Source organism: Fonsecaea erecta (genome assembly GCF_001651985.1).
Source record: "Fonsecaea erecta strain CBS 125763 chromosome Unknown Scaff2, whole genome shotgun sequence".
NCBI lineage: Eukaryota > Fungi > Ascomycota > Eurotiomycetes > Chaetothyriales > Herpotrichiellaceae > Fonsecaea > Fonsecaea erecta.
Genome location: NW_017387245.1, coordinates 3,596,346 through 3,608,600, shown reverse-complemented (window position 1 = coordinate 3,608,600; position 12,255 = coordinate 3,596,346). Strand labels below are relative to the sequence as shown.

The 12,255-nt window shown below is 52.5% G+C and overlaps 4 protein-coding genes across 4 annotated transcripts; 3 read left to right on the top strand and 1 right to left on the bottom strand.

Moving 5' to 3' along the window:
- Positions 1 to 277: 277 nt before the first annotated feature.
- AYL99_03049 (hypothetical protein) lies at positions 278 to 1,956 on the top strand (the record flags this gene model as incomplete). Its single annotated transcript, XM_018834565.1, has 2 exons — positions 278 to 1,687; positions 1,780 to 1,956. The coding sequence occupies 2 exons, from the start codon at positions 278 to 280 to the stop codon at positions 1,954 to 1,956; spliced, it is 1,587 nt and encodes a 528-aa protein (XP_018697189.1).
- A 1,034-nt stretch (positions 1,957 to 2,990) lies between these two features.
- AYL99_03048 (hypothetical protein) lies at positions 2,991 to 3,491 on the bottom strand (the record flags this gene model as incomplete). The annotated part of the gene is made up of 2 exons (XM_018834564.1): positions 2,991 to 3,292; positions 3,353 to 3,491. 2 exons carry the CDS (start codon positions 3,489 to 3,491, stop codon positions 2,991 to 2,993), a joined length of 441 nt encoding a protein of 146 aa, XP_018697188.1.
- A 661-nt stretch (positions 3,492 to 4,152) lies between these two features.
- On the top strand, positions 4,153 to 5,523 carry AYL99_03047 (hypothetical protein; the record flags this gene model as incomplete). The annotated part of the gene is made up of 1 exon (XM_018834563.1): positions 4,153 to 5,523. One exon carries the CDS (start codon positions 4,153 to 4,155, stop codon positions 5,521 to 5,523), a length of 1,371 nt encoding a protein of 456 aa, XP_018697187.1.
- A 3,387-nt stretch (positions 5,524 to 8,910) lies between these two features.
- Positions 8,911 to 11,424, top strand: AYL99_03046 (hypothetical protein; the record flags this gene model as incomplete). Its single annotated transcript, XM_018834562.1, has 1 exon — positions 8,911 to 11,424. One exon carries the CDS (start codon positions 8,911 to 8,913, stop codon positions 11,422 to 11,424), a length of 2,514 nt encoding a protein of 837 aa, XP_018697186.1.
- Between the last annotated feature and the right edge of the window lie 831 nt (positions 11,425 to 12,255).

The window sequence follows — 12,255 nt, the reverse complement described above, 5'->3', positions numbered from 1 at the left end:
GTTACGATCCAGTCTATCTCCAGCTTCCCTAATCGGACAGGAGCTCTGGGATCCAGCCTGGTGGTGGCTCCCGCCCCATGCCCTTATCGACCATCTCGCCTGGCTCGGTGTATGTAATGCATCTTTTGTTTCTCGCATAATATGGCTTCAGCCCCCTGTATTACCTGTCTCTGTCCCGTCAATCCCCTATTATCTTTCGTCTATCCTCCTTCTGACACGGCGTACGTGGGACTGACATCGCTCTAATATTGGCCCCCCCCCGGACGTGTATAACAAAATGGACGACGTGAAGGAGGAGAAACCGTCAGAGACCCCTGAGGGGCCTCTCGCGTCTGGCGAGCAACAAATTGTGATATCCTTGGAGGGAGAGATTGTCAACGCCTCGGGCCATGTCGACCAGCTGAATCGTCAGTATGGCCTTTTGAGTATTCTGGGTCTCGCGTTGACGGTGGACAATGCTTGGGTCGCGCTGGGGACCTCGCTCGCCGTTTCTATCTACAACGGAGGCGCGGCTGGCGTGATATGGGAGTTGTGGATTGCGGCATTCTACTACAGCTTCATCAACGCGTCCATTGCCGAGCTCGCGTCGTCGGTGCCGTCTTCGGGCGGTGTCTATCACTGGGCGACCATCACCGCCGGACCCAGATGGGGTCGTCCTGTGGGCTTCTTCGCCGGCTCTCTGAACTATTTCGGCTGGCTCTTTGACCTGGCGTCCATCGCATACATCATGTCGGAGCTGTGCGTCCAAATGTACGCACTGTACCATCCGAACTATGTCATTCAGCCGTGGAATCTCTTCGTGGGCTTGCTGTGCATCATCGTGCTGTGTCTGACGGTCACTATCTTTTTCAACAACACCTTGGCGTATCTTCAGCAGTTCGGCCTGTTCATTGTCACCGTAGGCGGCATCGTCACCATCATCGTCCTCGCCGGGATGCCGTCCAAACATGCGTCCAACCGATTTGTCTGGACCGACTTCCAGAACAACACGGGTTGGAGCGGCGGGGTGGCTTTCTTGACCGGTGTTCTCAACGGGGCTTTCACCATCGGAACAGCTGACGGGGTGACACACATGGCGGAAGAGCTTCCCAACCCCAAACGCGACCTACCCAAGGCCATCTTCGCCCAGATTGGCCTCGGATTTCTCTACGCCTGGTGTTTCGCCATCGCCCTGTTCTACGGTGTCAACGACCTCGTCGCGGTCCAGAACAGCAACGGATCGTTCCCCCTGGCGGAGGCTTACGCGCAAGCGACCGGCAGCCGTGGTGCAACATTCGGCTTGCTTTTCATCATCTTTTTGTCACTTGTTCCCTGTCTGATCGGGACGTTCTTGACCGTCGGACGGACCTGGTGGGCGCTGGCTCGCGACAACGCGACCCCGTTCGCGGGCTTCTTCTCGCACGTCAACGAACGGCTGAGCTGTCCCATCGAGGCCACCCTCTTGACGGGTCTGTTGACCATCGGTCTCTGCGCCATCACGCTCGGCAGCAAGACCGCCTTCAACGACTTGGCCGGGTCGTTTGTCGTCCTCAGCAGCGTTTCGTACGTCGTGACCATCCTGCCGAACATCATCACGCGGAGGAAGTACATGCCGGTCGGGCCCTTCAACCTGGGCAAGTGGGGCTACCTGGTCAACGGCCTCGCGGTGGTGTTTATAATCTTCTTCGACACCTTCTACTGCTTCCCGGTAAGTTTGTACTCGCCACCTCCCCGCCACATGTCCTCCATTATTACTCTTTCCGTGAGTGCATATTGACCCCGTTTGCTTCCGTTATATAGTACGCTCTCCCCACGACGGTGGACTCGATGAACTACAACTCGGTCATCCTGGTCGGGGTGGTCGCGCTCACGACGTTCTGGTGGTTCTTCCACGCCATCCGCAAGTACGACGGGCCCAACGTGGGCAAGATGATCCAGGCGAACACCATGGAGGCGCGCCGAGCGTCAAAGGTATAGAATAGATTATAAAACATGCCTGTCAGATAGAGGAGTGTCTGTCTGTGTGTGTGTGCGTGCGTGTATATGTGTTTGATAAGATCGTCAAATCAAGTTTTAGACTTCACGGGATAGAGAGGTGAAAAGAGACTTGATTGATTATTCATGTTGTTTCTTGATGCCTTAGCTTCCTTCTACGGCTTGTTGAGTTCTTGACCGCTTGAACCTGGAAGACGCCGTAGAATGCTCCAGTACTCGGTCGGTTAGCGACTTGAAGAAGAAAAAACCCTTTCGAGCTTCCATAATCGAAAACAGCACGTATATAGCAGGCATTGTTAACCTGGACCTACAGTACGTATCTCCCTCCCTCCTCCCCACAGCAGGAAGCAACTCGACGCAGGATAACCCGAACCAAGTAAGGTGTCTGTTGCTTTGCTGAAGTGCTTGAGTAGATATCTCTCTACCGGTCTATTCCACTGAATCGAGAGAGGGAGAGCGAGATCAAAGAAGGACGATGGCTAGGCCAAGGAGACATACGTTTCTAGCGTTGGTACCATTGGTGATGGGGATGTTAAATCCCCCCTATCCGTTTGCTTTGCACGTTTTGGCGTTTGTTCAGACAAAAATTGCCTCGCCATAAAACACTGGTGATTGAAGAAAAGAAATATATCTACTCCGAAAACTGAGAATCATCGATGAGAGAACAATTGGTTCATGGACAACACACCAGGCAACAGGCTTGTGGATTTTAATTATTTCTTTGTTTGTTTATCCCACTCTTTCATGTCTAAATGCAGCAGCAGTGCTGTGGAACGCTCTTCGACACTGCCATAATGGTGTTGATTGCTTCACGTCAAGGCTTGTGATGTAAGCCCTCCAATTTCGGTCCAACCATCAAGAGGGGAGAACTGGAATCGGCACAACCCGGATATACAACCAGATTGGACCATTGGCCTCGAATGGTGAGATATATATGTACAAGCAGGCGCCGACATGTTCCAACAACACGTCCTCTGCCGGGTAGGCCACTTTTTCCCAAGTTAAGGTACAATGCCCTATTTCGTAGTCTGTTTCTGGCCCGGGTGAGGATCAATATCGCTACCTTTGGTCGGGTGGATGCTCTCTGGGAGAGCCTTCTCCAGCGCCTCTGGGGCGGCTTTCTGCACAAATTCGGGGACTACACTGGGCCCCGTGGCGTGGCTCTTGAAGCTGGACTCTTCGTTCTTGTGGGGGTCGATGGCGCTGCCTTTGGTTGGGTGCACACCTTCAGGGAGAGCCTTTTCTAGTCCCTCCGGTGCGGCTCGCTGGACGGGTTCGGGAACCACGCTCTCACCCGTTGCGTGGCTCTTTCCCTGCGCTGTTGCCGTCGTGTCAGTCTTGGGGTATTGCTATCAACAACCAAACACAAGTTGAATACCTGGATTGTTGAAGCTGCTGTCATTGGAGGTTGGCGAAGTCCCTGCCTGACGTGGACCACTGGCGATGATTGTCCGGCTCAGCGTCCTGGTTCCATTTACGCGAGGAACGACGCGTTGGAGGAGTTGAATACGCTGCATTTTTGCTTTCACTGTTTGCCTGGAGTAGGAATCTTTGAAGAAGAGACACAGTGGCCACGGCTACCCCTCCGAATCCTCAAGAGCTTCATATACTCTGGTGTCAGAGCCTCAGGGCAAAGTCATGACATCAACTTGTCGAGTGGTGATTCATCGAACCTAAATGACACCTGCGCCATCCATCTGTCCCGGGCATCGCATCTCGATGATAGATCGAACTGCGGATTACTTCTGGCATGCAGCGGACGAATTCAAATTGGTCCCGAAGGTATTGGTACAGAAGTAGATGACGATTGATGACCTCTTCACGTTTGTGGGAGGACGGTTGTTACACTCGACAGGGGTTGCGTTATGGGCTTCGAATCGTGCAATCATTGTTGAGATCACAGACACCACCATGACTACGGAGTACACTGAGCAATTGGACCTAGCTTGGTTACAAGAGCTTTGAGGCAATGAAGTGGTACATGATGAACATCCAGCGCGTGTACCTCGTACAGTGTAACGCCGTCAGAGGTGGCTCGGTGGCTCAGTAAATGCTCGGGTAAACATCGGGGGTATCAGCACCCCAATTTCACAATTTCAGGGCAGCAACAATTCTTTGCACGACACCAATTGTTCGTCGACAGGGCAAGCCTGCTGCTGAACTCATTGGTCCACGTCGATGCTTCATGGCTCTCCCCATTCGAGAGTCCTGTTGAACCTATCCAGACGAACTGTCAGCAACCTTGTGCCACGACGGCGGAGCCTCCTTACCCTTGCCATTGAGTCCTCTTGCGACGACACCTGCGTCGCCATCCTTTCCAAATGTACGACGGCGAATGAGCCGCATCATGTGAAGGCACGGCTGCTATTCAATGGCAAGATCACGGCCAAGAACACCGGCAAAGGCGGCATTCTCCCCACCGAGGCTCTAGAGAGTCACCAAGCGAACCTCTCGAGACTACTAGAGAACGCGCTCCCGTCTCTACCAGCCGCCACTGATGCGCCCCCCGATACAAAGAGAATATGGCTCCGAGACGGCGCGCTGAAGCATAAACCAGACTTCATATCGGTGACGAGGGGACCCGGCATGTCAGCCAATCTGGGTGTCGGGTTAGCTACCGCCAAAGGCCTCGCAACCGCATGGCAGATACCCATGGTTGGCGTCCACCATATGCAAGCTCACGCTCTGACACCAAGGCTTGTCAATGCACTGGCGGATGATGGCCGTCCCGAACCTGGAGCTCTTAAACCATCGTTTCCGTTCTTGACGTTGTTGGTTAGTGGCGGACATACCATGTTACTCTATTCAAAAGGTCTGGTCGACCACAAGATCTTAGCTACAACTACCGACACAGCCATCGGGGATGAGCTGGACAAGTGCGGACGCCTCATCCTCCCTCAAGAACTGCAGCAGAGCACCCCGGACACAGCGTTCGGGAAGTACCTCTCCAGGTACGCCTTCAAGGACCCGAAAGACTTCAAGTCCTGGCATGTGCCTCGAACACGCGTCGAAGAGGTCAGCAAGCCTATGAATGAGTTTGGGTGGAGATTGACTACCCCGATGTCTCAAAACAGAGATCTGGCCTTCAGCTTCTCGGGCATTGCGAGCCAGGTCAAGAGGCTTATACTCGCGCGTGGAGCCGAAACCGGTCCAATGGAGGAACAGGAGCGTATTGTATTGGCGCAGTCAGCCCTGGGTACAGCGTTCGAACATCTGGGTTCGCGAACCATAATTGCATTGGAAAGCCTCCGAGCAGAAGGCGTCGAAATCCCTACGCTGGTGGTGAGTGGGGGCGTTGCGGCGAATGACTTTTTGCGCTATTACCTGCGGGGACTTTTGGACGTGCGTTCTTTTGAGCGAATGAACCTGGTCTTTCCGCCCGTTGAGCTTTGCACGGACAATGCTGCGATGATTGGTTGGGCGGGCATGGAGATGTTCGAGGCTGGATATACAACAGACCTTGGCTGCGCACCGGTCAAGAAATGGACCATGGACAGCCAAGGGCGAGATGGAGGAATTTTGGGGATTGGTGGCTGGCTCATGAACTAATCGTAGTCGATTGCTACTTATACCGAGCACCCATACAGCCCGGCCTGAAAACTGGCTTCTCTTTGAGAACACATTAAGTCCCAACACTTCCCCTAGCGGGATAACTGAAGACCGGACACAGCAGCCTTCCCCAGATCACGGAAATCTAAGATACAACCCCAATACAATCCCATACCGTATTCGAGGGGGAGGTCTACTAAGAGCGGCACGAATGGGGCCACTTAATATCGCCAAGCGGTCGAAGGATGCAGTGCCACGTCGCTCAGACATTTTTGATGCCTAGTCTAGGAAGGCAAAGCAAAACATCATAGTTGATGTTGAGCTGAGGCGCTTATGGGTTTGGGTGTTCAGATCCCGTCTGCTTGGAATCTTGCTCGGAAAGGAGCCTCTTATAAGACTGAGTAGCCGTCCACCACGTCTTTTCGAACGGTATCGTTAAAGCATCGTCGGCAGCATCCACAAGAATCACCGGGGCGATCCAGTTGCGCGGCTCAAATAAACCAAGGTAATATCCCATTATGGGCTAAGTGCATTCATTGTCGTATTTGCTATTGTTCAACGGCTTGTCAGGTGTGACTGATCTCTTCATGATCCCGAGTTGGTTGTCGTGGAACCTCTGGCCGTTCATGGAGTAACCAACGTCCAGGTCCTATATACGGATGACTTTGTTCATGTCCTTATTACGATCCAGCCTGATCTAAACTAGACTACTATCCATCTTGGATAAGATCTGAAACTGTCGTAATCAGAAGTAAATGATCGTAGAAATCGGATTATGTCCGCTTCGGTATAAGGCTCCGGAGGAGGCCTCGGGGGAAGCGGGTTTACCACTTAGCACACCTACATTCATAGATTCCGCTCTTGATTCCGTGATCATCGAGAACTTCCTTTAGGCGCACATTTTGCACATGTCGGATAATGTCCAAGCTTACCCAAGGAGTATTTACCACCAGAATTCGAGGTCAAACACTGTGACAATGAAAATCCGAGTGCGAGGGTTCGTGAGGCACGAAAGGAGTTGAATCGATAAATATGGACGACAGGCGCAGTTGCTAAGACTCGGTTCCAGGTACCGAGTAAACTATATGTAGTCACGGAAGTGCACGGACCGCCATACGTATCGTAAGTCGCGAGAGCTGCCTGTCGACCATTGGCCAGTGACAAAATGTGTCTAGGTTACTGATAGAAATGGGCATTTACTGCGTAGCTTTCGAAAGGCGAAGCCAGGTTCGAGACAGACTGTAGAGATTGCCATTCTCGACGATACAAGGCTGACGTCCTACCACCACGCGAAGAAACACCATTCGCATATTAGTCTTCTCTTTAATGGTCAAGGTGGTGATCAGGTGATAGCGTGAAAGTGACACGCGCAGACAGAGGCTCAAATTTCGGATAGTGAGGCGTTTCGATTGGCCCAAAATACGAGGCACTGCAGTAAGGAGGGTGACTACCCGCTCGACCTATGAGTCACCTTGATTGAAACTTAAGTGCTGCATTGTGTCCTTTTCGACGGGCTTTCTCCTTGTGGAGCAGGATTATTGCAGCGGGAATGGAAGAGACACGTCTCTCTAACTATGCAAGGTTACAAAATGCCGTAACCAGACATGCGTCATGAACACATGGGACGCCTGAAGTCCCTTGCATCCAGTGCATATCAGCCAATCGCCGATGTCCAGAACGCTGTTTTGCTGTATTCACCGGTTGACGCGTTGTGGGCTTGTGATCCAGGAACGAATGGATAGCCATTGCCCAAAGAGTGAACAGAGTGGCGACTTTCACCAAAAGTCCATGTGGAATTCATGCACAAGTCCCGACACAGGCAAGGTTTCCCAATGGTCGCTCGTGTCAAAGCTTGCACTGCCACAGCCAGTGCCTTGTTTGCATCCTGTGTTATCCTATCCCGAGTCTCTCCGCACGACGAGCTTTTTTCTTTCATTTTCAAGACCGTAGAATAATGGCTGTCACCCGGGCGCATGTGTTCACGGGTTGGCATGGAAAGAGTGTCATTGAGATCCCGAACTGATCATCTGTCCTGCGTTAGAAAGGGAATGATAAGATCACAAATCAAGATGTGCAACGGGTTGATTTCGAGCCGACTCCGTTCTTGGCAGGGCTGACTCTGATTTGTATGTGGACTCAGTTGATTAGATAAGCGATGGCGTGAGCTGCCACCACCACTCCGTCATGGAACTGCCAGACTTCGGCGTTAGCAAGAGGCCTGATGGTGAATGTGGACTGGCTTCTCCTGAGGCTCTTCATGCTGCATTAAAGTCCCTTTTGCTCTTTAGGGCATGATAGGAACAAGAATCCTGGTTCATCGTGCATGGGACAGAAACAGAAGCACAAGGGCCCAGAGATATAGACTGGCTGCCAGGCACCCAGCCAGGCGGATGATTAGGAGACTTACGGCCGACGGACAGGGGTGTTGAAGACCGAGACGTGGATGACCAGCAACCTCCGGGCACCTCCAGGGCGGGCCCGTCAACCCAGTATTAAAGCCGCCCGAATACACCACTGGGGGCACAGCACTTGCCCGCGCCACACTGGAAGGGAAGGGAAGCGAATAGAGAACCCCCCTCTTCACCCAATAGCATCCAAGCGGTGGACGACCCCTGTTCGTGCCAAGCAGGCAACAGCGAACTTGAGATTCAAACATCATCAGCGCAACAGGCTTCACTTCGACTCACACTTCTTCATCTCAACTGCGACCTTTTCTGCCCTGCTTCCCTCCATCCTCCCTTCTCCCAACCTAAGCCTTTCCATTCGGCTACACCAGCTAGGGACACCACCTGGGACTCGCCACCTTGGCCTCAGGTTGTCGCTTCCACCCCTCCGAGACCCTCTATCTCACTTCCAACTGAACCTCACTTCATCCCCATTTGGTTCAATTGCACTTCTGTGTTCCTGCGAAGGGACGCTGGTGCACTCCTAGAACCCCCGTTCGTATCAGGCTGTGAGCCCAACTCGTTTCCACCCACTGGTGTCGTTGTACATTACCTGTCCGCTTTTTCGAGACCCTCCAACGACCGGTATATACCTTGCTCGGCGGCGTCCACGCCCGATTCGAGAGGCCACATTGTACTCAACACGAACCCCACACATTAGACGGGAGCGGCGTTCTCCTAACTGGATATCATTGGCACCAACTGGAAAAGAAAGATCAACAACGCGGCAACTGTGAGTAAAGACGACTTCGATTTCCATACATCTTCCGTCTTCGGTTTATATCCTTTTTGAGGGGTTATTGGCACGGGTGAGTCATAAGCAACGGGGAATGATCCAAATCGACCAATCGACCGCGTGCTAAACTTCGGGCTAGCACTTTCGAGCGTGTCATCTGCATCTTCTTCTAGCCTTGGGGCATCCAGGACTTTACATATACCAACCATGGCGTCCTCCACCACCATGCCTCCTCCACCCACTCCTTTTGCTCATCGCCGTACTCCCAGACTCATCACCAAGGGTCTCTCCGCGTCTTCTCCCACTTCGACAGAGTCATCAGCATGCATCTTGCATAAGATGTCCCTGTCCAAGGGCGCCACTTTCCATCACTCATCCTCGCCGGCGACTGGGGATGACCCAGTGCTCAGTATCCCTCACCTGACTCGTCGCTCTCCAACATGCTCTCAGTCGACTCTCACTAGCTGGCTTTCTGAAAAGGAAGACGTCACGCAGTCTATCGCAGACTTCGAACACACCTTCTCTGGCGCCCGAGGTCGAAAGACATCAAGCCGTCGTCGCTCGACTCAACCGCTTGACCAACAGGTCTGGGTCCGCCGCGTCTCGCTGCCTTCCGACGAAGGGTTGGGTTCCTCAATCAGCCCGTCGAGTGATAAAGGTCTGGCCAAGACATTCGAAAGAGCTTTGGATTTGTTGTCGAACAAGGACAGTGGGCTGGGCACTTCCATCAGTGACTCGGCTGAGAAAGTCGTGGGGGCCACTCCCGAAGACGACGGTCTTGCACAAGCAGTTCAAGGTTGGATTGCCCGCTGCATGTTGATGTGTGAAGACAGTGTTGACAAACCTCCCGCAGTAGCTGACTCTACAGAAGCGACAACTCGACACACTAGGCAACGAGACAGTCTCCCCTCATCTACGGCTTCCAGCGTCGTTACCCGATCCGCTGTCACGCAGAGCATCAGTCCGCCTATTTCTCGACCTGCCCTGCGACACCCCGCACTGAGTCCTTCCGCACGGAAGAAGATCAAGGACTACATAATCACTCCCATCCTCCGAGAAGACCGGTTTGAAGACTTCCATCCTCTGGTCACCGCACTTGGATCCAAGAACAATAAGGCTGTCAGATGTCTGCGTGATCTTGAACAGAGCCTCATCTTCCAGCCACTGGTAAGCACCCTCATCGTCGACCGATTGACATTCTCTGACGTCGATCATCATAAGACCCTTGCCATCTCGAGGCATTTGTACCGCATCTTTGGCGAGTTTACGATCCAGCTTGTTGTCGATACCTATCAACATCTTGCTGAATCTGAACAACGACGTGCTGCTGACCGTCCATACGATAACGGTTACTTCCTTGATCTCGTCCAACAAGTCAACCGACTAGCTGCGCATATCGGCTCTTCCAGTCGCGCTCAGCAGGCGGGCACTGCTGAGGAAGACGACGACATGTCTTACTCCATTGATGATGAAGTCACCCTTGAGGGTGGCCTCGGTGAAACTGGCAATGAGGCTGAACTCGTTCGCTGGAAGAACGGCAAGGGCTACTCTCTACGGACTGGTCTTCCTTATGTGCCAACACCTGGAGTCAAGCGATCAAGCAGTGAGGCTCTTGATGAAGACGTGGCACGGTCCATGGCTCGTAGAAAGAAGGGCTACATCCCTGAAATTGTCGAGATGAAATGCTCCGACCCTACCTGTGACAAGGTCTTCAACAGGAAATGTGATCTGGCCAAGCACGAGAAGACTCATTCTCGTCCTTTCAAATGTCCTGAGACGAGCTGCAAGTATCACGAACTTGGCCTTCCAACTGAGAAGGAACGTGAGCGGCATGTCAATGACCGTCATTCCAAGAATCCTGTCTTCTACAAGTGCGAATTCTGTGAGTTCCGAACCAAGCGTGAGAGCAACTGCAAGCAGCATCAGGAAAAGAAGCATGGTTGGCACTATGAACGTGCCAAGGGCAAAGACAAGGCTGTCACCAGAATGACGCCGGCTCAGACCCCACGAACTCCAAGCATGGATTACTCTCCAAGCCCCGCCGTTTCCATCAGAACTTGGGACGACGCCAGCTCTGTTGCGGGCAGCATCGCTGGAAGCATGCCAGGTAGCTCTTCCATAACCCCATTCGAGCAGCCCATCAATGCTTTTGACAACTTCAACTCAACGCCGGTCACCTACTCCAACCCGATTTTCCCACGCAACACTCCTGCAACACAATATAACCCAATGGGTGACGATTTCGACTTCAACGCTCCCTTCCAGGGCCTCTACCAGCCTGCTCAGTATCCCAACATGATGACCACGCCTATTACACCAACATACAGCAACATCACCGAGCCGTCTCCATACAACACGGCAATGGAAATCACGGTGGACTGCAACAATCCGACTTCTTGGAATCAAGGGCTGCCGACACCGAGTTCTTACTTCCAGCCCACCTCCCGCAACCCATCCATCTCAAGCCACTCTCCTATGATTGCCGGTCCTTCTGGACAGTCATTCAACGATGCCCCGTTGATTGGCTCGGACGTGGAGTTCCCCCACAGTGACTTCTCACTCTTTGCGGGCGAGGCCAGCAATGCCTTTTCCAATCCGGCCGCTGCCACCGCGACTTTGTTCCCGGGTGGTCCTGAGGCCTTTGCTACTTTGGACAACGACCCCATGTTCGATTCGGCATGGAACGATAGCGATTTCATCGACTATGATATGAACAACTAGACGTCACTGAGAAGAATTCTCGGTGGAAATCACGGCGGAGAATGCGGCAATGGGCACACTACCCGCCGCCATGTACACCTGAGCATGTTTGCGTGCAGCGAATTTCTGTTTTATTTTGAAGGACCTGTTTCTTTCACTACCAAACTCCACCCATCGATAAACACAAAAAAAAGATGTCGGTGTTGAGACAAGAGTGAAGCGGTGTGAGGATTGACGACTTGAATAATTGATGACGTGATGATATTGGTCCAGTTGTTTTCCATTCTCAATTTCTTGCTGTGGAACGAAGAGGAATTGGAGGTTCGAGAGTCGAGGCGGAGCAGCCGGATGATGCCAATGGACAGGCTCACGGTTGTGATTGGGAGCAGAGGATCAAAAGGGAAAGACTGCTACAATCAATCCACGTTTTGTGCTGGTTTCGTATCATGATTCAATAGCTCTTGTTTGGCTATGGAGAATGGGGGAAACGGGTCACCATGACATTGATATAAGATACAGAAATACAAAATCCATCTCCTTGAGAAAGCTTATTTCATTGCTCGATCTAACCTGTGCTCCTTTTTCATATTCCGGTTCTGGTCTCTGCGGTCGAGCTCGAGCTTCGGTGACTTGTACACGGAATGCCATACTCTGCCACGACTCAGAACTCTGTCCAGCCCCATTATTGATGGATAGATGAATAGACGACTCACGCCCTTTCGGTTCTTTGGGACCTATCGGTAAAGATGATGATCTCGCGTGCGTACGTATAAACTGTAGTTAGTTCTCTCCCACAGCCCACTGAGCAAGCGAGCCTCTTGGGCTTGCGTCCCAGCTGCAATGTCTCAGGAA